This window comes from Pavona decussata, unplaced genomic scaffold (assembly GCF_977016875.1).
Source record: "Pavona decussata unplaced genomic scaffold, jaPavDecu1.1 SCAFFOLD_244, whole genome shotgun sequence".
Taxonomy (NCBI): Eukaryota; Metazoa; Cnidaria; class Anthozoa; order Scleractinia; family Agariciidae; genus Pavona; species Pavona decussata.
The window spans coordinates 866,092-892,500 of NW_028145649.1; the positions used below are offsets into that span (position 1 = coordinate 866,092).

Here is a 26,409-nt window from a genome sequence, read left to right on the forward strand (position 1 = left end):
TGGATACGTCAAAAAGAACAAAAGAATTTTCCATGAAAGTTTCAGGGGTAAGGTCTATGTGGTAAGGAGAACTCAGAGCGGCTCAACCAATCACGAGAAAGTGAAATGTACGAAACACTAGAAATCACTTGTTGTTTACGTGCTGTGCGCCAAATCCTACCCGCTACTGCGCTTGGTTTTCAAGCGTTTCTGTAAGTAATTTTCATACGTTTAAATGTGTTTCAAATGTAGAAGGGAACTTTATAAACTCGTTTTGAAAGCTACAGATTTCTTGTACAAATTCATGGCAGCATTTAATTGCTGTAGGTTTCGCTAGTCCCATCATTAATCCACAAGATCGGTAGCATTCACCTTTTGCTAAACGCCATAAACTAACAGCTACTCGCTTGTCGACGGAAAAAGCCTCTCGCATCCTGGTGTTTTGATGTTCCAGGTTTGGGCCTACAAGCTGGCAGATAAATTCAAAAGTGCCTCGAGACACGCAAAAGTTCTCTTTCCACCAGTGGTCCAGATTCCTTTCGTTCAAAAGTCGCTGAAACCAATTTTGTGGTCGCGGAAACGCCCATGGCTAACGACGATTCGACGTCTTCTTAAATAAAAAAGTAAAAAGTACAATCTCTGGAAAAAGCGTATTTGTTGTTGGCGTCGACGTTCTCTTCTTAAAATAATTTGCTGAACTACTTAACCTATTTGAAGTGGAAGTTGTAATAAAAGCAGCAGAATTACCGAAAACATTTCACGGTTCGTGTCATCCATGTTTGCATTTATCAATGTTTCCCGCCAAATCGGGTAAAGCTTTACTGTTCTCCTCGGGCAATTTATCAGCGTGTAACCGCAAGCATGAAATCGATCAAAACCCAGAGTAAACCCAACCCAAGCTATTTACCCGAGGGGAGCTTTGGGTAAGAGCTGTAGTGTAACCGCACCTAGTATGTCTAATACAAAAACAATCGCTTTACACGTGCGTTGCATGTTTTGGTACATTCCTTTGCCGTCATCAGCAAAACAACAACGTGAAATGACCAAATTCAAAGTTTTGTGGAGAACGTGAGCACACAACGGTGAATTTTTCATTCTCCTTCCTTACTTGAACCCCGTTCCTATCAATTTATTTCCCGGATACTTCGCCCACATTTTACAAGTTGAACGAATTGGAATAGTCGCGAAGTAGTAACACGAACTTGTTTTAAAGTGACGTTTTCGTTGCCGATGCCGTCGTCGTTGCTAAAGTGCCCTAATGGAAGTCGCCTTCTGACATTTCATTGTCGCATTCAACTCACCGTTGTCTTCAATCGCAGCAGCAATATAATACAAACTAGTACAGTGTAAACGGATTGATAATTTTAGCCGGCCCACACGTGTGAACAGCTAAAAACGATCGCTTTCTAGTGTCTTATCCATTTTTATTCGTTCTTGCCGTACATAAATAAACGATAAACGGCCTTTTCAACAATATCTCCACTTTGAATAAGATAAACAAATATACCCGGTTTTGAAAACTGGGCCAGTTTTTGACGGTTTTCACTTGTTTGTATAACGGCGGTGAGAAACCCGATAATCAAATATAACCGTTTTCAACTAAAAGCGAATCGAAAACGGATACGCGCGGAAGGTGTCTTAGATAAAATGCATTTTTTCAACGAGATGAAAATTTCGCCGTTCTAACCACCGAACTACTGTAAACTTGTAAAAGCTCATTAAGGGTGCGGTCGATTGACCCTATTCCGGAATAGGAATACATATAATCATTTAAAAAAATCCCTCAAAAGAGGTTTTGGAGTTACTGGAGTACAAAATCGCTCTTAAATTATCATGTGTCAGCGAAAGTTTGCAGAAATGTCTTCCCAAACTTACTTAAAAGAGAAATCCAACAGCTATTCCTCCTATTCATATTCCGGAATACAGTCAACCGAACGCGACCTAAAAGCCTAACTAAAAGGAGGTATTGACGGTACATGTTTTGAAGGAGAACTTTGGTTTAGAGCTCTCAGCCACAGATGCTCGTCCTCCAATCAAGAAGCATACAGTGTCCAAGCTGTAACCAGGCTCCGCCAACAGGGATGACGTCGCTCTCTCTTTACTGTGAAAGCGATAAAAATCACATCATGAGGACTCTGTTTTGAATAGTCACCAACACAATGCAAGTGCTATCGCGGTTTATGTACGATTTTAGTCGCGGAGCGAACAAAACTTTCACCGCAAACGTGCGAGCGAAAAATTACACGCAAAGCAAATTCTCTACTGGCGACCCAACAAACTTCTTTATTTTCTTATTTTCTCACGTATTTCGTGATGATTATTTATCAGCCAATTTTGTTTTTGTACTTTGAATATTTCAGCTGACGTATTGCCAAGCTAAAGCTCACGTTGGCTTATATACGAATGGTGCGTTTATCATTTGTTGCTCAGACGTTTAAGGGCGTCTCCCCCACTTCCTTCTCTAACGTCCACAGAGTATTTTGCTGTCCCATACTTTTAAATAACGTATATAACAAGTGACAAATTTTAACAACAACAAACCTTTCACTTGTTCCTTCCATTAACAGCGTCAATAAAATTCCAGTCACAGCACCAAGAATGGGAAACCTATCAACTGTTTCCAGACCTTAAAAAATCAACAAACTTCCTAAGACTCCACAGAAGTGACCTTCAGTTGTCCAGCAATCTATACTGTGAGCAATCTCTTGATTTATCTTTTGCAAATTCTTCTCTTCTCTGCACTGTTTGGTGTTTTCCCGCGCTTTACAGCCGTTTAAGACTTCCCGCGTTTGCAGTTACGAGTTTTCCCGCGCTTTTAGAAGCGGCAGCGGCTATATGTTCTCTTGCAATTGGATTGACACCAGTCGTATGTTTTCCCGCGCTTATAGTAATTGTTACAAGTATCCGTGCGCTTGGCAACAGTTTCATGCCTTCTCGCGCTTGTAACCAGTTACACGATTCCCCGTGTTTAGCGCCGGTTACAGGGGGCGCTTTCCATTCGACTTAAAATTCCGGAATGAAATTTCGAGTATTCCACGTGACGAATGGAACAGTATTTTCCGGTTGGTTTGAACCAAGCCGTCCCAGTCCATCACGTACCAATTTTCGCGCGAAAATACCAAATAAACAGGGGAATCAAAAAATGGCCGACTCTTTGTTTATTTTACTTGCTTTAGAATTGCTCGACGACTATGAAGTTGAAATAAGCGAAGTATTGGACGAGGACGACGAGATAACGAAAGTTTGCCGTGCCTCCGGTGCAAAAGTGGTGCAAAAGAACATTCAAGTCATCTGTCGCATAATAACAAGCGGAACACTGATATTGAGCAGAAGAATTGGAAGCCATGTTGAGTTCGATTTATTTTCCGGGCTCTGTGAAACTGGGCGCGAGCAGGAATGGTCGAATGAAAGGGAATTTTCCGGTTATTCCGATTTTCCGGAATTTTAGGCCAACCTCGCGAGGTACACCCAAAATTTCGGAATGAAATTCCGGAAAATGTCTGTTCCATTCGCTCTCAAACCCGGAATTTCCGGAAGTTTTGGTCGAATGGAAAGCGCCCAGGATCTCCCGCGCTTTCCAGTTGTTACAAGTTTTCCCGCGTTAGGCACTCGTTGTACGATTTCCCGCGTTTAGTACCGATTTCATATTTGTAACCGCACGTCACCGGCCACAAGTCTTCACTGCGACAAATCCGTTTATCGTGAAAAGTCAGATGTGATTTGTTGGAAATGGTTTTTAACAGTAACTAGCTCAACTGAGACTTGGGCATTTCTGTTCCAAAACTTACCTGGCAGGTGAAGTCTTGTGACGTTTTCAAACAAGTTTGAAATGGCGGTGACGCGATTAAGGACTTGAGTCAACAACTGCGGAAAAACACAAGACAGCATTTCGACCAGTTTTATGTAAAATCTTTAAGAGAGCAAACTCCCCACAACGTACCTCTACAACCTCTGGGAGCACGGCTGCACATGCAAACGTTAGCTAGTGCCTGATATAATACATGCAGAAATACGACAAAACGATCTATTTTTCTACAATGATCTTGTATTTCTACCTGGAAAAGCCGAGCAATGTGTAATTCAGCGGATTGTCGCTTCCAGTCTGTAAATACTTCAGGAGCAGTGGTTGCTACCATTTCTAGCACCTAGCAAGGAAAGGCAAAAATACAAATTAGATCTGTACTACGGTTTTCCGAAAACGGGTTAGCCAGATTAGCATGGGATTACAGTGCGACGCGCCTTACCGTGGCCACCCAACAAACTTTTGTTGGGTGGCCACGGTAAGGCGCGTCGCACTGTAAAAGTTATTTAGCTGAAGATCTTTGTTTCTCTTGTTGAAAACAAGTTACCGCCAATGTTAATTTTAAGTCACAATTTGAAATCTGCTCAAGTCAAAACGCAGGACGAAAAAGAATTGACTGGAACCCAAGTCGTTGACCTGTTCAACCAAACTTCACTAGTGATCAGCATCTCAATTCTCCTCGCAATAAAAGTAGTTGATCAAACTTATGGGACATGAGAATAAAGAAAATGATCTTCTCAAACTCATTAATAATTCATCAAGAGAAGACAAGAAAAATCACTACTGTGACCGTGGTTTGGATATGTGTTCCTAATTACCATAAAATTTTGCCAACTTTAGCCTTGAATTTCTCCAAGAATTACTGATCATTTGAGAAGCCATATCAAACACTCGAAGTCGTTTAAAAAAACTCGGCTGCGCCTCGTTTTTTCAACCTACTTCTCAGTGTTTGGATATCTGATGAAAAGTTTTATATATTACATTAAAGACAAAATGCCTCAATGTTTAAACAGATTCTCTCAACTAGTACCATAAGTAATATATCGTGAACAGTGGGGAGAATATATGTGCTGATCATTTTGGGGCTTTAAGGGTTAACCCTGCTTTAGGCAAACTAACCGACGCATTAAAACGGTTGATTATTTTACTTTTATTTAATGAAGAAAAACTAATAAACACCAGGGTGCCAACGACAATGAAACGTAGTGCACCGGTATAAGAAGAAATAAAGAAAAACGTGTTTTGGAAAATTGCAGAAGCGAGCGGAACGATTGAAAACTCACCCTCATCAATCCGACCGTTAAATCAAAACACACTGCGCATGTGCGCAGTTGACGTGAGTCAAGAACAGTCTCCATTCGGTGAGTGGCTTGTTGAATCTGTAACCACGAAAAGCAGAAAAACTTCAGTAAAATCATAACTTACATTTGATACACCACAAAGGGAAGTATTTGTTTATTTCACCACACACGTTAAAAAACCAAAAAAGCAAAATAGGAGTACAAAAAATGAAAGTGGTGAGGAAGCCTTAGGAGAAACCAGAGCGCTTATGGAATAAGGCTTCCTAAATAAGGCTTCGTCAAGTATAAAATCTAGTAGTGGATAACGATTAGTAAGAACTCAAGGCAGACGTGAAAATGTCCCTCAAAGAAAACCTGAAAGTTCTCTTAAAGGGCCGAAGAACATTTTACCAATATTTTTAAGGACTCGATATTTACTTTACAACGCAAATTTACGGCTGGGAGAATACAAGTTGCACTTGCTCTTTAGTCGGGAATTTACCATGGGTTGCAATTAGCTGTGCTGGTATTGTACCGCGTACAGAATTCCTATGAATTGCTAAAGTTATTAGCTAATCTGGTTGCTACAGGCTACCTCAGTTACTTTAAACAGTTCAGTTTTCAGCAACATTCGTAAACATTATAAGGGCCAGTTATTTAAACAGAAGGCTGATTTAGCAGTAGAAAGGGAACGTCATTTGAGGACGCGAGAGCGCGCGGAATAGTCTGGACGCGAGTCTATTTCGACTATATATGGGCATTCTTGATGCGCGCGCCGTTGTCAACTGACATTCCCGTTCTGTTGCTAAATCAGCCTAATGACTAACTTAGGCCGCGGCTTAAGACAATCAGTGGGCCTCCAAATCTGTTTATAAGTGGTTTAGTTTACGCAGATAAATAGTTTTCTCGTCTGGGATGCAAGCCTTCTTGTTACCGTCAGCAGTAGACAATGTTTAGATATGACTGTTGGCAAAATTGAAAATGGCTTAGAACGTGGTTTTGTTAAACACCGTCTAAACTGTCTTTTAATAACGGACCCTAAGTGTCGTACCTCCTGCAGCATCCCGATAAACTCTGAGAAAGACCAGTTTAGCTGGTTTAACAGGCCGTTCAGAAACTCGTTTGCAAGTTGGTTGTCTTTGACACAGAGCTGACCAAACAATCGCTGGCACTTTTTAGACGGATGAGGAGCTGAAATAAATAAGAAATACCTCAGTGCAGGAAGGCCTCCTCCTCTGAGCCGGCATAGTGACTTTCCGTAAACCTTTCTTAAACCACTCTCTGTAACAATTATCTTTCCTTCCCCACCCCCCTTCCCCCCACCCCTTATCAACCACATGAAGTGGAAAGAATTAAAGTGTGAGTCAACCTCGTACTTAGAGTACGCAGACTCTTTGACCAGCGTTGGTTGCCAAGAGAGACGCTTGGGTCTTTCTGTATGTCCAGATCGAATACTACTGTCTCTGCCAGCGACGCTGGCCAAAGAGCCTGACTAGACTATATTAGACTTAGTCGTCCTTGTTGCACTTCGTTATTGTCTAGTTTTCCTCTTCACTCATTATTAATGTTATTGTTGTATGTAATGTTAAAAAAAATAACTATTTTGTGTGAAGTCTGGCTTGCGGCGATTAGCTCTTCGCTATTTGCAAGCCAGCCTAGTTATAACCTAAGGTTCTGTTGTGAATAAATAAAACTTGAACTAAAAACTTGAACCTGAGAACTCTCGGTACGAGATTGAGCACGAGTTGAAATGTTACAAAAACCTTGGGTGAACCAATAGTCATTGCAAAGGAATATTACTGCTTTATTGGGCTAACGCACACATGATATCAGTAGCTTAAGATTTACTCAAACCATTAGTGTTCTGTTCCAGTTTGTTGCGTGAAAATTTTAAGAAAAGCCAGTATGAGCTCCGCTCGGAAGTTATCACCTGGTAAAAGTCCCTACCCCCACCATCCCCCACTCTTCATTGAGGTGTGAAACTAACTTGGGGGAGGTAGGGAGAGGGTATTAAAGTTAGTCGCCGTACTGAACTTTCAAAGCAGGAGCCTAAGGTTCTGTTAAACACTTTCAGCCTTAGAGTAAAGCCTTGCGTCACACAAAGAGGCTCTAACTTTAAGCTCTAAGTTTGTGGATGAAATGTGTGAGCATTCAAATAAACAAACGGACAACTTTTATGTATTTTTCCAGGTAGAAATAGAGTAAAATAAAGCGAAACATTATAGATGACTTACGTTGAAGACTGGCTCGCAGATGACCTATAAAAGAGTAAAGAGACTGATAAAATTAGTTATCGACTACTTCACCACTCCAAAACCAGCGTTTTAGAATTAATAATTCATGAACCGTTCGTATTTAAGAAACCTTTCACTCAGGTGCCGCTCCAAACCACAAACCATGTTGCTGCTTGCTATTTTCCTTGTTAAAAACTATCAAACAATTTTGAATTGTGTGCATGCTTGCAAACAAATGCCAAAGAAATTGACCACTGATAATAGACCATTTCCGAGTTGCTTTGAACCTCATTATGAAAGCGAGGTTAAGTGCAAAGTTTTTGTTATGAAAATTAGTTTTCATTCATCTGTAAACAAAACTAATTTTCATATGAAAAGTTTTGCCCTTAGCCTCGCTTTCATAGTGAGGTTCACAGCAACTCGGAAATGGCCTATTGAAAGAAACACTTGTTTTCTATACTTCCAGCAAAGCACGTGTTGGGCAATTTGGCTGCAATCTGCCAACATAACATGTCAATAAGAAAGTGCCATTTTTTGCATGAATATATGTTCGGTTCACCGAAAACCTCTGGGAGTGAATGGGTCAAACAAGCTTGCGAACTAACCTTGTTCTGGTAATCCTAGAGTAAGGGCGTCCGGTGAACTCGTATAACGAAACGCGAAACCACAGCCCTTGAGAAACACAGAGTAAAACAAATCAGTCAACACAGCGGGCTTAACCATACGTCTGGTAACTATGGCCACTGCATACACATACCTTCCAAATGCGCACCAAAATCCACGTGGTTTGAACCCAAGAACGCTTATCATAAGCAGCCATAAGGGAACGAACTGATTTCTCCAGTCTAGAAAAGTAAAAACAAATAAAGGTAAAGTTTAGTGACCCACACGGCCGGAGCTTAACAGATTTTTGTTGCATGAAGCAACTGGTAGTATTACTACTCTGAAATGGATGCTAGTCCATTGCAGAGTTACCCCCGAGTAGTATGTCGCCGGTACCCTTTCCCTACCGAGACCAACTATAGCGGGTCCTGAACTCATAACTTGGTCAGCATTTGCTCAATTACAGTGAAATTTTGTCGGCAGCAAATTGGTCTTGGAAAGTTCTTTGCATTTCAAAGGAAAATGGCACCCTCTGGTATCTATGACGTGGTTTACCATCCCTATGATTTGTGGAATATTTTCATTTAATGCATTTACAGACTCTCACATATTTCAGAGCGGTCTCTGCATTAAAAGCTGCAAAATAAGCTACAGTTTTGAGGTATACCTATCACAAGAGTCGATTAGTGAAATCTTGCAGTTTTTAATTTTGTTGTTTTAAAACCACTTCTATCAAAGACCTGACTTCCTTCAGTTATCTTGATTTCAGAAATGAATTACACTCATCAAGACCTTTCAAACGGTGTATTACATTAGCAAGCTGGGCTTTTCTTTAATGTTTTGGAAAAATGGGCCAAAAAACTTGGCAGGGAAAGGGTTTAACACCTGGACTCAGTCGATCAAACGATGGATAACTTAATCCAGTGAATAAAAAGCTATCAATCGGATAAAATGTACTCTAACTAAAACATTTAATTCGCTAGATAGCGATTTAACCATTGGATAAAGTTATCCACTTTTCGAACAACTGCGACCTGGGTGAAAAAAGACAATGTGGAGCAAAGTTTCTTGTCTAAAGAAACAACACATCAATGAAGACACCAATATAGCAGGGGAGCAGGGATGGCACAGTGGTGAGGGCTAGCACTGGACTCCCACCAATGTGGCCTGGGTTCGATTCCCGGACTCGGCGTCGTATGTGGGTTGAGTTTGTGGTTGGTTCCTGCTCCGAGAGGTTTTTCTCCGGGTACTCCAGTTTTCTTCCCTCCACAAAAACCAACATTTCCAAATTCCAATTCGACCTGGAGACAGTAGATGGAAGAGCCACCCCGTGGAATCCACTTAACTTCCCATTTAAATTCCCCATTTAGCCTCGAAAGGACCAATATCAACCTGCAAATTCTACCTATAAGGGTTGAAATGTTTAACTGTCACATGTTCTTTCGCAACAGCGTGCGAATATTCAATCTCATATGTACAATATTTGGAAAATGGATAACAAACTAATAAACCAATCAAATCGTTTTATTATTGTGGCGTAGTTTCCGCGCGAAAGTTCGCGCGCCATGTTTAAAATAGCGAGCTTTCCAAACATCGCACGCGGTGAGCGCGCGCCGCAAGTTTCAGCTCGTTTGCCAGTTTCTGGTGGAAGGGTGATTGGCAGGGGTCAAGTTTAAGATGACTTACAATGTTTCTGGAGTGTTCTCCACTGCCTCAAGACTGTCCGGGTAACATACAAATGCAGCTAAAGCTTGGATTATAACATCCCTCAAATCTGTACGTAAAACAAAACAATAACCCGCTCACATTAACGGAACTGAACAGCCAAGCTGACAGAGGGACTAGTGATTGGCTAAACAACCCACCGACCAACATGAATCATTAGGGAGCTTAAGCAACGACGACGGCAACGGCAACGAAAACGTCACCCGAAAATATAGTTTATTTCATTTGTGCTACTTCGCAATTATTTCAACTCGCTCAACTTTTACAAAAATTGCGAACTATCCAGGAACTAAATTGGTAGGAGCGGCGTACAAGTTAAGAAAGAAAATGAAAAATTCACTGTCGTCCGTTGACGTTCTCCATGAAACTTTTAATGTGGTCATTTCACGTTGTTGTTTTGTAGAGGAAGGCAAGGAAATGTACCAAAATGTAAAACGCACGTGCAGAGGGATTGTTTTTGCTCATTAAACCTATTGTTTTGCGGCGTTGTTGTTGCCGTCGTCGTCGTCGTTGCTTAAGCTCCCTATCAGCGGATGGAAGAAAGAACGCACCATTAACGCACGAATAAACCAACAAATAATAAACGAATGAATACATTTACGAATAGGCTGCGCTGGGGCGATTTCAATAGACCATTTTACAGTTGTTGCTGTGTAACCTGGCTTATGCTGCCGGTGACCTTGTTTTGATACAAATCTCTTTACTTTTCTTATTCAAATGCAGGCAAGTTTGCATCACAACAACACAATTTACATGATAAGAACAGTGAGGTCTGTATCAATACAAGGTCACCGGCAGCCTCGCTACCATTGACTAAGCAACTGTAAAATGGCCTATTGAAAGAGAATTTTCGGTTGAAATGCAAAGGTATCAGGCAAAAACTCACCTGGATTGATAATTCTTTGGTCGATAAAATGGGTGCAAAGGAACACAGCCATTTTATTGAGAGTATCACTGGCATCTGAAAAGAAAATAAATAAATAAATTTGTAAACCGTTTCCTTCGCGTCTCGCACTGCACGCTAGCCCCGTGCGCAAGGAAGGCCCCTTGGAATCGCTACGAAGGGGTCTCTTCTTCATCCCCTCCCCTCCCCTCCCCCAAGTTTTCCTCATTTAAGCCTCTCCCCACTCCCACTCTTAAGGCCTGACTAATCCACAGAGTCTGTTAGTTACGTCATCGTATAAACTCTCTACTAGAAACTTCGCTTTCTAGTATGGCTGCGATAGATCATTTTCCACTTATACTTAATAATAATGACAATAACAATGACATTTCTAACGCACAAATTTCATGAAATGTTCAAATGCGCATGGCAAGATTAAAAACGGAATAAAAAGGCTAAAAAGCTAAAATTACAATTAACAGTAAACTTACAATGATTTTAAAAAGCTAAAATTACAATTAAAAGTAAACTCACTAATAATAAAAAAAAAAAACAGCTGTGTGCAAAGCGACCCGGCCTTTGAGTGAAAGCGAGGCCGTGCTTGACTTCGTTTTGATACAAACGTCAGTGCTCTTTATATGAAAATGCTGTTACCAGTGTGCATTTACATACGAAAAGCACTGCGGTTTGTACAAAACAAAGTCAATTCCAGCCTCACTTCCATTCAAAGGCACGTCACGAAGGACACATCTGTAAAATGAGTAATTTCTTCTCTTTAGAGTCAGGACAATAGTCTGTATAAAGCCTGAAAAGAAAGTGCCTTAGACGACAGGCTAGCGCTCAACTTAACTCTGAACTTAACCACTCGGAGTTTATTTGTCCATTCAGCTCTACTATTCAAACAAGAAAAACGGCAAGCCGATGGTCATGAAGTCAGTGGAGAAACAATTTTTAATAGCACTTGGCCTTTCAGTTTTAATTGCTTTCTCATACTGGAGTTTAAACATGGCCACATCACACTCATACAATGAGAGATACTCAGGTATGGAAAATTGAAGTATAAATAATAATTATGGTCTGTAAACATATATTTTGGCTTTTTCCTCGAAATTATAAAACTTCAATGTTCTGTTAAAAGAGTACGATAATATTTAGCTTTATTCACCCGATTATAATCACTCCTCGATGCAAGCTTAAATATTTATTCGCTTTCTTGTATTCCATTTTTACTTCTATTCTCTTTCGCCACGCTAAGCCGAATAGAAAACATTTCTATTATAAGTTATACGCAAACAACACTTCAGTACATGGAGGGAGCCGCAGGCGATCGAGTTTATTACAACAGTTACAGTACAGTGATATATGCGTTTAGTTAAGGCGAAATATGCGCATAGTTGCTTTGATATACATACACGCGTATAGTTTATTACAACAGTAAAAAAGCCGCCGTTACACGTTGAAACTTTTAGCTGAAACTTGTGTGCAACGGCGCTGCGAAACAAGTTTCACCAGGCGTTGTACAGTGTAACGTGGTCGGTTTCGTGAAACTTTTTCGAACTCAGTTCCGTTGCGAGACAAGTTTCACGAAAAGTAGAACCGCTTTCTACTTCTGCAACGGCTCGCAACGGTCGCAGTGGTGAAAAAACAAGAGTTTCACCGTGTAACACCACTTCGTGGAACTGTTTCGCAGCACCGTTCCACACAAGTTTCAGCTAAAAGTTTCAACGTGTAATGGCCGCTGAATTAAGGACACAGATATGTGCGAATGCTAAATATATAAGTGACAACGAAAAACGAAGCAAACAAAAGCATGTAAAAATTTCAACCACACCAAGCCAAAGTAAAAATGCGACTGCAAGAAAAACTATGTACTATCTTAGCAAATAAACAAGGAAAAATAGCCTCGAGTAAACTGGTCGGCGTCAAGAGGTGTGATATTCACAAGGAGTGGTTTATAAAGAGGCTGAAAAACCCATTGAGAATACATAACAATACAGGCTAATAAACAGCTCACCTATTATCTTATTTTGTATCCGCACTGAATTTAGAGTGGTGATTAAGTGACTGAGCAAAATCGATTTATTTCTCCCGTTGACGTTTTTGAGCTTATGGCAGTAGTGGCTGCTATTCCACTGAAATAGCGTCAACATATACGGAGGAAAAGTAAACTTTATAAAAACCATTTTGATCTCGAAAAGCAAATTCGAGTGAATCGCATGGGTCAAGAAATTTTAATCAGGAAAGCTTCCTCTTGAAGCATCTGTAAGGAACTTATGTAAAAAATCGCAACTTTACCAACAACACAAATGAAATATACAGAAATCTTTAAAACAAACCACCTAGAGTGGAATGAAATTTATAAGTTGACATTTAAAGTAGCTTTATAGACAAAAGATCAAGAGAGTTTCAATATAAAATATTAAACAGGTACCTAGCAACGAGCACCCTTCTCAAAAATATGCGCACAGGCAACTCCTCAAGTTGCTCATTTTGTAACGCTATGGACAAATCCCTCGAACATCTACTCATTTCATACCCTATAATTAAACTACTTTGGATATTTCGACTGACTTACTCTTGTTTTAAATAAATGCAAATATATGAAACATATATTTTGAACTGCGGATGAAAGATCAAATAGAAGAAAGATACTCGCTGTTACTACGCAACTTAAGCAGTTGCGAAGAGAAAGCATGAAAAAAATTCAGGCTTGAACGGGATTCGAACCCATGACCTGTGCGATGCCGGTGCAGTGCTCTACCAACTGAGCTATCAAGCCAACTGGGAGCTGATCATATTGTGAGTTTGTAGTATACCCTGGCGTGAATGGTAACTACATGTTTCATATATTTACATTTTTTGGCGTGAATGGTAACCGTATATGTTTCATATATTTACATTTATTTATTCATCCTTTACGGGTATGAATGGTAACTATATGTTTCATATATTTACATTTATTTATTCATCCTTCACGGGTATACCACGAACTCACAATATGACCAGCTCCCAGTTGGCTTGAAAGCTCAGTTGGTAGAGCACTGCACCGGCATCGCAGAGGTCACGGCAGAGAATCCCGTTCAAGCATGAATTTTTTTCAGGTTTTCTTTTCGCAACTGCTAAAGTTGCGTAGTAACTGCGAGGATCTTTCGTCTATTTGATCATTCCTGTTTTCTTCGTTACCACGTTCCCACCCATAGAGTAGCTCCACTGCTTACTATGTAAACCACATACAATCAACTCCCTTTATTGCGGACATCCTCGGGACCGCAAGTTAGTGTCCTCAATAGCAAGAGTCCGTAACAGCAGGAATTTATTTCAGACAAACATCTGTAATACATTTTTGCCGGGGATTAACCTGCTCTCCGTATTATCGGGTTGTCCGTAATATCGAGATGTCTGCAAGGCGAGGTTTACTGTACCACTCACAATTGCTTGATTCACTCTGACGAAGGGCTAACGCTCGAAACGTCAGCACTCGAATCTCTTTACGGTGGCAAAATCACCGCCTTATCTGTTTGTTGTGACAAGCTGTCGAAAGTGTTGCCTTTAACGACCCCTCCGCGACTAAGTGAGATGAAATCTAGCAGACAGTTAAATCAAAGATTTTAAATCTATTTTCAGTGACTTCATCGAGAGAGAAATCAGTTTTCCAGGGATTACAGGTAAAAACAAGTTACTAGCAGTATGGAGAATGTTGCGGTTTACTTTTGCTTCTATATAGTTAAGTTCGCACGACAGTGGGAAATTAGTTTGATATTATTTCCTTGTCTTTCTTCTTTACTAATGAAAATTTTTTTTGTGATTTGCTGAAATTGAATCTATAGGAATTGGTTGCACAGCCTCCATAAACATCAAAACCAGCTATTCCAATAGGCCATTTCGCATGCAAGAGTAGGGGACGTAGTTCCCGGTGTTGTGGTCTGGCCTTCTATCTTTCGCACTCATGCTTGGGTTAAGTGGGTGGGTGGGTGAGATCTTATATGGACCGATAGCGGCTGCCAGAGGCGCCTTCACATGCTGACGTCCGATCTCACCCCATAGAAATGTAAACCGCCATGAGACCTGGTGATATGTGCGGTATATAAGAATTCATTCATTCATTCCCAAATTACTTTGAACCTCATAATGAAGGCGAGGCTTGGTGCATGAAAAATTGCTTTCGTTCATATGCAAACAAAACAAATTTTCATATAAAAAGCTTTGCACTTAACCTCGCTTTCGAAATATAGTTCAAAGCAATTCAGAAATGGCCTATAGAGTGTTTTCACATGACGTCACCACGGCCATGTTGGTGTCCCAAAACAAAGAAATGGCGGCCATGTTAGTGTCCCAAACTAAACCTCTGGGAATTGAACTCTATTTTTATGCAAATACTTTCTTTTGTTTCAGTAAACCAATATGACCAGTAGTCACGTGAATGAAAACACTCTATTTACTTTGGTTGGAAGATATTTTCCTATAACGGTTCTTAAATGACCTCGAAACGCGGCATTTCGCTTATATTTACAAAAGGTCACGCGGGACCCTTGCTAATGACTGAATGAGTTTAAGCCAAATTTCTGAGTTCTCGAAAAGCGGAAGAAGTTCGTACGTCAACATTTCAATCAAACGTGAAACTATGTGCCAAGACTGAACATATTACAAACGTAGAAGTCTTCTCGTGAATATTTCGCGTATCGTCGGAATCAATCGACATAGTTCGTGTATACCCTTAATTTAAATAAATACGTACAAACTGAGAGCAAGGGTCCTTCACGACTTAAACTAAATATAAATATTTTTCAATCACAGGAAAAATTAAGAAGCTTAAGCCCAGAGAAACGACAAATTGCCAGAAAACGACAGCTAAAAGAATACTGCCACAACCATTTGTACGACAGAAATCCAGGACTACAAGACCTTTACCAAATTGCCGTTGACGACGAACAAAAATTTATTTACTGTATAGTGCCGAAGGTTGCATCTAAAACCTGGAAGACGGTGTTTGTTGAGGCCAGAGGACTTCGGACAAGCGCCACCCGCTGGGATGCGTGGAGACACATAAGTAACTACACGGAGAAGGAAAGGAAACATCGGCTTGAGACTTATTTTAAATTTGTCTTCGTACGGGAGCCGTTAGAGCGTTTGCTTTCGGCGTATAAAGACAGGCTTATAAAGCACGCAACGACCACCGCAGACGAGCGAAAAGAAATCGTAAAGAAATTTCGACCTTGGGAGTTTGAGCCGGAAGGCAAAAATTTCGTTAGTTTTGGGGAATTTATTGGATATATTTCTGACAATAATACAATAAATCCACATTGGCGTCAATACGAAAAGCTCTGCCATCCCTGTGTTTTCAACTACGATTTCATTGGCCATTTGGAGACTTTGGAAGAGGACGCCGCTCTCCTGCTAAAAATGGCGGGAATTGCCGACCGTGTCACTTTCCCGTCAATTCACAAGTCAACCGGCTCAACTGAAGCGCTGCAATACTATTCCAAGGTCCCTCCCGAGTACATTAATCGAATTGGAGAGCTGTACCGCAGTGACTTTGAAATGTTTGGTTACGAACATCTTGGCTCATTAAAATTCACTCCTTAATTATACGAACTTACATCTAAACAGGAAAGTTAACAAGAGCTTATCTGCCTCTCGAGATATTGTACTTGATATATAGAGGCGAGAGAATAAAAAATTTAACTAAGTATACTTTCCCGCGAGGCGCGCGCAAACATTTTATTTTTCTTGGGGAGCGGGAAAAATGTAACAACAATAAAGCCCAACGCCAAGGTTTCGGGAAGCGTAGACCTCACTAAGGTCCATTTTACAAGGAGGGAGAATCGGCTTTTTTTCAAAGCATTTGCAAGCATAAACATATCGTTTAATAAGATGACAAATAACATTACAGTGGAAAGTAGAAAATATGCTCTTCCCTGAGCCTCAGATTTTTTACTTATAATATATTAGTAATAGTGTGTTAAAAGTAGTAGATGCAAATACTAGTAAACTGTATTGTGTCTGTAAACAGTGTTGTAATCGAAAATAGCATAAATAAAGTGCCTATATGTTGAAAAAAAATTATGGTTTGTCTTTACTATTGTAAGTTATTTAGTGATTCTTTGTATTAAGCTTGATTTTGTATTATGTAGTTGTATTTATATCTTGTATTTGTATCTTGTAATATTGCATTATGGCTATGTTCAATAAAGTTATCAGTGAAAAAAAAAAAAGGCGGGAGGATAACCCTTGTACTAGGGTTACCCTAGCAAGATAAAGGTAGCCCGGGTTTACACGGAAAATTTCTCAGGTAGCGTCACTCTATCACTCGGGCCATCTATACTACAAAGCGCGAAGCAGACGAAAGCACGGGAAAATTGTAGGAAATTGTAAAATTGGCTTGTAGACCGTTCACAAGAAGCATTTTTTGTTTCTGTGAGTTAAGGAAGGTGAAGATAGCTGTACTGAAAAGCCGGGTCGTATCCGTTCCGCCATATTGACCGCTCAACTTTTCAAGGGTCTGGAGACAAGTAAAAACTTATCGCGGTTTAATAGACGAGTTAGGCCTGTTCCAAACGTCGCGCTACTGCCGTGCCGAACTAAATTCAAGAATTTAATTCGACTTAAACACGGCAGTAGCACGACGTCTGAAACCATTTAGTTCGGCAGGCTTAATTAAGTTTGGCACGACTATTGAGTACGGCAATACCACGGCAGGCCCTGTCGTGCCGCAAGGTAGTAGCACGACTTAGTTTCAAACGGCGTGCTATTGCCGTTCCGAACTAAATTCATAAATTATTTTAATGTATTTTGGGTTAATTTTGTCGTTTTCTATATTTTAGAATTTGGCGCGACTGAATTTAATTCGACGTTTGAAACCACTGTCGTGCTACTGCCGGTCAAATTGATTTAAGTTCGGCACGGCAGTAGCACGATGTTTGGAACAGGCCTTATCCCCAGCAGAGCGTTTACAAAGCAGATAGAAGGCTAGGGTAAGCCAACGGCTTACCTAGAGTTACCCAGTCGACAGGGTAACCCTATCTACCCTGTAAACACGTCGCGTAAAAAATGAAGAAATGTGGGAGTGCTGGGATTACCGTAGAGCTAGGGTTACCCTTCGTCCTTGTAAACAGGTCCTAAAAGGCAAAGGACTCTGCGAAAATCTAATCTTCACCACACTTTGCTGTTAACTTTGAGCCAGTGAAGTACGAAACGAGCTTTCAGCAGTGTGTGGAAACGAGGACCAAATTACCCGGCTTACAAACTCTTTGATATAACCAAGCCAGTTTTTATTCAACTATCTCAAACTGTAGTTAGTATTTTTATCTTAATTTTTAGTTTTCAGTTGAACGATTTTACTCACGAACTACTCAGTTTTTTTATTTTATAAAACAATCAACTTCAGTTGGTATCTTTCACTGAACCTTATAGTTGTGTCCCAGTTTTTAGCTGTATTTTAGTTTTATTTTAATGTATTTTTAACCTTTATTTTTAAGGACCCTCCTGAAAACCACCGTCAGGTGATTGGAGGCCAACTCTTCTTCTTATTATTATTATTATTTTATTTTATTTTTATTAATAATAACAAACTTTATTAAAATCTCGTTAAGAATCCTATTTACAAATCTTCACCTATTTACAAATAATGATATATGACCAATTCACTTTCCATCATCGTAGACTAAAATTTTGACGGAGATCCTAAAATACTAATTTACAAGCTCACGCCATCATCGACTTTCTAAAATTAGCGGACACACGCTTGGTTAGCGTTAAAGCGGCAGTCATTCATATGATCAATTTGCATTTCACTATTCATAGACTAAAATTTTGATAAAATAAAAAAAAATCATCCTAAAATACTAATTCACAAGCTCACGCCATCATTCACTTTGTAAAATTGGCGGGCACACGCTTGGCTAGCGTTATTATTATTATTATTATTATTATTATTATTATTATTATTATTATTATTATTATTATTATTATTATTATTATTATTATTATTATTATTGAAGATTGCATTTTTGTTTTCATGAATTATTTGTAACTTGCGGACACGGGTCTGGGCTAGGTATGTTACACTCAATCATTTTCATTACATTCAAACAGTTTACACGTATTCATAGAACTTGTTAACTATATTTGCGTTCTGGGCCCAGTTGCTCGAAGCATGGTTAGCGCTAACCCGGGTTAAATACCATAACAACCTATACGTTTTAATACCTCTTAACCAATGGTTAGCGCTAACCATGCTTCGAGCAACTCAGCCCTGGCAGATAATCCATTTCTGACAGCGTTCAATAAGGAAGGACAGCTCTTTGTCAGTGTTCGTTATTGAGCTTTGTCCTTTCCTTAACTCCTCATGGTAGCCTCCGAGAAAGTCGAAAACAGCACTGATTTGTTTAACGCTTGTGTTATTATTATTATTATTATTATTATTATTATTATTATTATTATATTATTATTATTATTATTATTATTATTATTATTATTATCATTATTATTATAGCATTTGTTTCCACTCTTCATCGACGCAGCATCACAGTTTTTTTAGATGCTAACCCCCTTCTCCATTTATGGAAACAATGGTCGGCCGCCTGCGCTTATATTTACATTTTACATTTTGTTTTCCCATACTACACACAAATTACAACACAAAATACAGGTTTTCGATTTAAAGATAAAAAACGGCGAGGAAACCTTAATGAAACCACGAGGCTTATAAGAAATTAGAATACAGGTACTTTAATTATGGATGGGCTAGAGGCAGTAGATCGGAGAACAAATGGTGTCATCTTTTAGAATTGGTTATGTCCACGCTGGTATGTATTCTTTACTTCCAAAAAGTCAAAGGATCAATTCTCCTGAAATCACCACGTTGACTGTTTGTTGGCCTAAGTACAATTAGCATAAGGAGCAAATGATTCATATTGCAGATTAAAAATTTTAAAAATCAAGGTGACATTAATTATCTTTTTTTCCATGGAAACCATTTATTCTGTAAAACATTCAAGCAGTCAAAATAGATGCGTTCGGGCAACTCTGGCTTCTTGAGTGCTCTCCGAAATTCCTGCGTTCTTCATATCTCGATGAACACATAGCTGACGCCTGAATCAATTGTTTTATAACATTTTCAACGCGGTATTTTAAATGTTGTATAAAGGCGCTTGTTTGCTGACGTTATCAGCGTGCACAATGGAAAATGAAGCACGCACGCGCAACTGAATTTGATTACACCAATTTAATAACTAAGTTATAATTGTCCGTCTTTTTTCTATGGAAACCATTAATTCTGTGAAAAATTTGAGCAGTGAAAATATAATTCATTCACCGCGGCAATTGTTAGCAAACTGGTTTAACAAAAACACAGTTAGAGCGATTACAAACGCGCACCGGCGAAGACTGTTGCACATTCACAAAATTTCCGAAGAAAACGAACGACTGTTTAAAGGCGGTCGACCAAAACAATGTTGCGCACAATGGCCGTTAGCAGAAACGCCAAAGTGCTTTTGTATTTGCTTTTCATTTTAACGTTCGCTTTGTTGTTCTATTGTGGAACTTGGAGAATCGCAACAAACAGATTAGCAGCAACTAATTCAGGTAAGAAATCTAAATACGGCAGACACCTTGCCATTATTTTTGCCAGAATAGAAGCTCAAGAGGCTAATTTAATCTTCAAGAATTGCTTCATGAAAAGCGTGCGTATATCGAGTTATGAATGCACGCGGGAGGTTTAGAGAGCACGAGAGAAGCGTCCTCTAGCTTCCTGAGTGCTCTCCAAACTTCCCAAGTGCATCCATAACTCCATACAGCTATTTCAATTAACGTTGTCGGATAAAAGCTTAAGAGGCTGTCCGCGTTAGAACGGATAAGGCAAATTTCGACTTTTCACCGATTTCGCTGATTTTTTCTATGAACATCAATCATTATATCCCATAAATAAATATCATATTTACTGAGCTCAATGCGATTTTTTTCGTTGTTGGCGAGACGGTTTACAAGGTGACCTCAAAACTACCCAATTTACCTTCGGGGACTCTACGATTTATCTATACATCGCCGGTGCTGTCAAAACGTCATTCCTTGCTCAAACAGCTTGAATATTTTACAAATTGAAGGTCCATTTGTCAATAACAATTTAAAGGTTTAACTTTTGTTTCCCGTGAAATTTTGACTGAGTTACAATTTTTTCAATATACCCCCTCCTAAACTTCAGAATGCATTAAACGTGACATACATGTAGCTGAAGCCTATTTTCACAAAAGTGGGACCTGACTTAGGGTCAAGTCCATTTTCAACTCAAAAGCACTAACACCAATCTACTAATGTATGGAATAAAATTGGTGGGCACTTTACGCTGCGTGCCGTACAGAGCTCCGCGATATCCCTAATATTTACGGATTTCAATCGAAACTAAACAAAGCCGTCAGACCGATAGACACATTTCTGATCAGAACTCTTTTAGAAATACAATAATAATCACTAGGTAAATATTTCTGGCCATTTAGCCATATTTTAGAGAAGATCTATTCTTTTATTGGTATTTTAAATGAAACCTCTTGAGCTATTTTTCTTTTCCACGATGTGCTATAGCAGTGTTTATTTTGCGTGACTGACAGTTGTTCATTTCAAGGTATATAAATTATTCAATATTCATTCTACGCTCAATTTAAAGCGTTACCTTTCTTCATGTATGAATAAAATCAGTAGTTAAAAATTCTCTCCAAGACAAAGAATTAGCTGGGGAAAAAGTTCCTTTCTCCCTCTTAAAGTATATGAACTGGTTTCTTTACGTTTTGTGACGCAGTGTTTATTTATCAACGTACCGTATTAAGCCCCCACCTCGAATAACCGACCACCCTGAAAGCCCAAAAAGTTCATAAGCGCCCACCCCACCCCCCTCCCAATAAAAAAAAACACATTTCGGTACTAGCACTATCCGATCGCGAAGCAAGAGGAGCGTCACTTTTGTTCCAAAATTGGTTTTAGATACGGTGGTCAATGAACTTTTATATTGTTTATGCCTTCTTTATGATAGCTTTATTTATTGTAAAAATAATGATTGATGTTCATAGAAAAAATCAACGAAATCGGTGAAAAGTCGAAATTTGCCTTATCCGTTTTAACGCGGACAGCCTCTTAAAGCTTAAAGACATCTTCAAAGGGGCTGCCTCCTCATCCACTTGATATCCTAACATTTCATTCATCCAAATGGCTCGCCATCGTATATCTTCACTGGACGGACGAGGCATAGCTGATTTTGATGAACTTATTCATAAAAAAATCCACAGAATCTTGAGGTCTTGTCTTACAGCATTATACTTTGATCCGACAACGTTAATTGAAATAACTGTATACGCACAGCTAAAAGCATGAACCAACTCTTTTATAACATAGTGACAACAAAGTAGTGCGCAGAAACAGGTTCTATTTGTGATTGATTACAAAATTCTCTCAATGCGATGTACTGGAAAACAAAGGTTCTTATTGGCTGGTTACTAACACGCCACAATGGTATGGTCTGAACGAGGATGTCTTATCCAAAATTATCAATAAAAATTTGCTTCTTTGTATTAGTTTAAAGTCAATGAAAATGCAGGCTAACGAATCTCCAAGCCCATAGAATGTTTACTGAAGTACTGAAATGTTCAAATCAAAGTTAACGGCTTGAGCAAGGGTTTCGACTCATCGCGATGTTTTCGTTGTGCACGGTACAGTTGGAGAAGACTCAATTCCAAGAGAAAAGCCCGGTAGTTCTTCACCATTTACGTCCATTTCTGGGGAAACTTTGCAAAAATCAAGCGACGGAAACCTGAGTTTGTTTGATTTGCACACGTGTTCTTATGGACGCACGGCCGTGCGTGGGTTGAGAAATGTACCATGATGACGCCAATAGGAATTACATAGGGAAGCACGCGCGCTATTTTTAGGTTATTTATGCACGCACAAATTGTGTAATATTCAGCCTGCCTGGCTGGACCACAACTGAAATGTCAGTGCAGTTCAAAGACACGTACTATTTTAAATGGTTAAGTTGTTGTTCGCGTTTGAAGTACAGAGAGAACGCTAATTTTACTATGATACTATTTGCATTAGCCTAAGGTTTCTTCAAATTGAACTTGCATTATAGTTAGGACATTAACATCTTTCTGTTGCTTCTCAGTAATTTTAAATACTTTATACTGTATACTTTAGTCTTTGTATCGATAAAACATGTGTTCGTGGCGTTTATTCTGAGAGCCCGCACCCCGACAATACGGACACTTTTGCACCTCCTTTGGCACTGTAACTCCAGGTATTCCCATTTTTCAAGAGAGGATACACTCCGCAAAGCACCCATACGCTAAATTAATTGAAGCAAAATAAATGTCCGGGAACATAACAGCCCCTTAATTGTGTCCGGCGAGTTTCTGTATACCAAAACCTGTTTATTATTTAGTTTGTGCTGGCTAGAAGTAAATATTATGGAATTCCCAAGTGAGCAATTAATTATCACGTGAACGGAATAACGAGTTTCTGCGAGTGAAGGAAGGTGAAAATGGCTGTATTAAAAGCCGGGTCGTACTTGTTCCGCCATTTTGACCGCTCTTTTAAGCTTTTCAAGGGTCTGAAGTCAAGTAAAAAGTTGTCCCGGGTAGGGGAGTTATCCGTAGCAGAGCGTTTACAAGGCAGCTAGGGTTACCCCGGCGCTAGGGTAAAGCCCCGTTTAAACGGTTTCAACATTTTCCCAACATTCGTTCAACAAAAGTTGAACGGATGTTGGGCAAATGTTGGATGAACGGAGTGTTCAAACGGTTTCAACGCCATTCAACATTTTCAAGAACAAGGAAAATGTTGAATCGATGTTGAATGAAAGTTTAAACCAATTTAAATTTGATTCAACACACTTTCAACAATGCTCAACGACCTGTTCACACGCCCCGACATTTGGTTCAACAACTGTGTTGAACGCATCATGTTGAAGCAAATGTTGAAATCGTTTAAACGGGTCTTAACCCTATCCGCCTTGTAAACACGTCGCGTGAAAAAGAGAAGAAATGTTGCTGTAAAATGGAACCACATTGGTTGCCTAGCAGTCACAGAGCAGTCTTTTGAAGGAACGAGCTCGAGTCTAGACTATTGATTGGTTTGTTACAGACCCCGTACAAAGGCAGATCGCCAGGAAAAAGATCATGAAAGACTACTGCCTCACACATTCATACGACGCTGACCCTCCAAGTACCCCGGACAGTTTGGGGTTTATTATAGTTGATGATGAACACAAGATTATATACTGCACTATTCCGAAAGTGAGCACCACAACATGGAAGAGAATTCTAGCTGATCTTCGAGGCCTAAAAGGAAAAGTTGCGGTAAGCATATCTAAAGTAGAACATGCATGCGCTTTCGAAGAACATCAACCCTCGGTGTACATCTCTCGGTCGGTTAACACTTGTTTCCATATCTCAAACTGAGCTTAGACATTCGCTTAAAATCTCATGAAGTGAAACTTATTTCAAACTTAGGGACGGTGCCTACCAATAAAGATGTATTTTTTTGTGTGTGGTTTATGACTATGCGGGGAAAGCAGATCTTAGCAAGGGCTATTGAAATCCAAAAAGAAATTGGGGGTAACCACTCATTTTTTACAGATAATGAAGCAACACTCATCCTAAAAAACAGTAAAATATAAAGCAATGTATGGCGTTTTTTTTTCCAATTTAAAGCTTTTTTAACTCTGAAAATGCATGGTTACCCCCATTTTTTTTTTTTTTTTTTTTTGGATACCAAGAGCACTTGCTAAGTCCTGCTTTCTCCGCATAGTTTTAAACCACAAAATGCTATCCCTTGCCTGACAGGAGCTCTCACTCACTTCTCTGCCTAGTGAATGGGGTTCTGCGCATGCTCTCGTGAACGTCACTCAGTACCATGATGATAACAAATACTACAACGTGTAAAACTTATAAGGTGTCCAAGGTCAATTTGGACACTTTCAGCCGCTTTAACAGTTTTGTGCATAATGGCCATCGTTCGACATTGAATGTAGCCAGTTGTGCGTTTTTAAAAAACTCTCGAAGAGCTTTCGGGCCCGAAACGTAATTTCTTAGCTCCTGTCTACAGATTGCCTGTTGTTTTTCATACAAACGAACTCAACTTTGTAATGAAAAGTGCGCCAAATTTCTTTTCAGCATAAATGTCGCTGTAATATGGTCAATGAGTAGTTAATTCCTTTTTTTTTTTTTCTATTTTATTTTTATTTTTAAGGCTTGTATATATCAAGTTTATTTCTTCTTTATTTTTCTTTTCTCGGAGATATTGACTTCTACAGCTACTCTGTTAACCCAAGGTTTAAATAAAAGTAATGTATGTATGTAATCATGGGAAACTTACTTGAAATGTTTTTTGCTATCAAACATTGAATTTTTGGGTATGAATTTAATTAATAGCTTTTCGGGTCCGAAATCTTTCGGGGAGTTTGAGAAATGCTCGCCAGGTCCTTTTTTCAAACTTACTGAAGAGTTTTCGGGCGCGAAATATATTTTGCAAATCCGTTTCCCATCGACTGGTGATCGTTGTTGGTGCAAACTACTCCAAAGTGTTTCTCAATCTAAAATGTTTGACCGTTATTGAGGAAATCAACTTCACTGGCCTCTTAATAGATAACCTAAAATAAAAACTAAGACGTACATTTGAAATCATACGGAAATTAAGATTAATGACTAATAATTTAGCTAAAATTTACGAAACGAACATTTATCGAAAGTCACCCGTTCTACTTGAAGGAGTGAGTGAGACCCATTGTGGCCTCATGATTATCTAAATTTCCTCGTTATCTGTTCACAAACTGTAAAGACTTCTGGGGATAAAAATTAAATTATGGTGGCCGTTTTTGATGTCATGTATCAAACACGAAGAGTATTTCATCCCATTTCCAAAAACCGAGAAAAAAACGAGGCCCGGCCGAGTTTTTTAACCCTTTCCTGCCTGAGGGAAATGCCGAATTTTCTAAATCGCTAACTATGAACCGGAAGACCACATGTGATATACCATTTAAAAGGTATTTTCTGGGGTGTGCTATAAATCACACCAACAGAGATGGAAGAGGTCCCATATTAGAGTGAGAAAAGTCCAAAACGAAGGAAGAAAAACTTTGAAAATTTTCCTATTCGATGTACATACTGGGTATCCCCCTAAACTATAGCTTAATGTACAGCTCTCAGTGCATTGCTTGTTGTAAGATATCAACTGGACCCTTAACGTTCAAAAGAAAAAAAAATCCAAAAGTTTGAGGGGTGGTAAATCAAGTCTCATATAGGAAGGGGGCATGATTTTATGCCTTCAATTTATAGATCTTTCCAAGATCTTTTGCTTGTGCAAATTTCACACAAATTGACCAAATACTGAGCTCATTATTATGTCTTGTGCCATATGGCACTCTTGGGCGGGAAAGTTAAGCCAACTTCGGGGTGTTTTGGAAATTAATGGAGTAAAATATTCTTTCCAGTGTTTAATATAGCTTCTCAATCCATTCATAATTCTTGGAGAAATTCAAAGCAAAAGTTCACCAAACACCACAATTCTGAACCTCCTTCGCGGTAGTGTTTTACTTTGTTTTTTCTTCACGAATTATTGATGTATTCGAGAAGAGGTCTATTGTAATTTTTCAATTCTTAGTTTGATTGCTACTGCTCTTTTAGGTTCACAAGTGGAATCTGTGGAAACGCCTGTATCAATACACAGGGGAAGAAAGAACGAAACGTCTTCAAACTTATTTCAAGTTCCTTTTCGTACGCGAACCACTCCATCGCTTGCTCTCGGCCTTCAAAAATAAGTTTATAGGTCAAGACTTGGGGGTCAGCAAATCTGCTCGAAACGCAATAATAAAATCGTATCGACCGCAGGATTATCTCAACGCCAGCGTAAGCAATCTAGTTAGCTTTC

The 26,409-nt window shown here is 39.3% G+C and overlaps 3 protein-coding genes across 4 annotated transcripts in view; 2 read left to right on the forward strand and 1 right to left on the reverse strand.

The window, feature by feature from the left end:
* The window catches only part of LOC146457293 (E3 ubiquitin-protein ligase RNF123-like), a 55,171-nt gene that overhangs the window by 3,142 nt on the left and 25,620 nt on the right, over positions 1–26,409 (reverse strand). For both annotated transcript variants that reach the window (XM_085092028.1, XM_085092027.1), the window contains exons 25-35: positions 10,510–10,584; positions 9,585–9,672; positions 8,053–8,140; positions 7,901–7,967; positions 7,296–7,319; positions 6,113–6,252; positions 5,065–5,160; positions 4,035–4,124; positions 3,768–3,843; positions 2,521–2,605; positions 1,956–2,080 (exon numbers count right to left, since the gene is read on the reverse strand). In XM_085092028.1, the coding sequence (XP_084948154.1) occupies positions 1,956–2,080; positions 2,521–2,605; positions 3,768–3,843; positions 4,035–4,124; positions 5,065–5,160; positions 6,113–6,252; positions 7,296–7,319; positions 7,901–7,967; positions 8,053–8,140; positions 9,585–9,672; positions 10,510–10,584 (954 nt within the window). The remainder of the gene's footprint in view (positions 1–1,955; positions 2,081–2,520; positions 2,606–3,767; positions 3,844–4,034; positions 4,125–5,064; positions 5,161–6,112; positions 6,253–7,295; positions 7,320–7,900; positions 7,968–8,052; positions 8,141–9,584; positions 9,673–10,509; positions 10,585–26,409) is intronic.
* Positions 11,534–16,407, forward strand: LOC146457294 (carbohydrate sulfotransferase 11-like). The gene is made up of 2 exons (XM_085092123.1): positions 11,534–11,548; positions 15,301–16,407. The coding sequence occupies exons 1-2, from the start codon at positions 11,534–11,536 to the stop codon at positions 16,087–16,089; spliced, it is 804 nt and encodes a 267-aa protein (XP_084948249.1). The 3' UTR covers positions 16,090–16,407.
* LOC146457295 (carbohydrate sulfotransferase 11-like) overlaps positions 19,669–26,409 on the forward strand; it is a 9,467-nt gene continuing 2,726 nt past the window's right edge. Inside the window, exons 1-3 of the mRNA XM_085092049.1 lie at positions 19,669–20,088; positions 23,626–23,840; positions 26,166–26,409. The exon at positions 26,166–26,409 is cut by the window's right edge and continues 2,726 nt beyond it. Of these exons, the coding sequence (XP_084948175.1) occupies positions 19,956–20,088; positions 23,626–23,840; positions 26,166–26,409 (592 nt within the window). The 5' untranslated portion in view covers positions 19,669–19,955. The remainder of the gene's footprint in view (positions 20,089–23,625; positions 23,841–26,165) is intronic.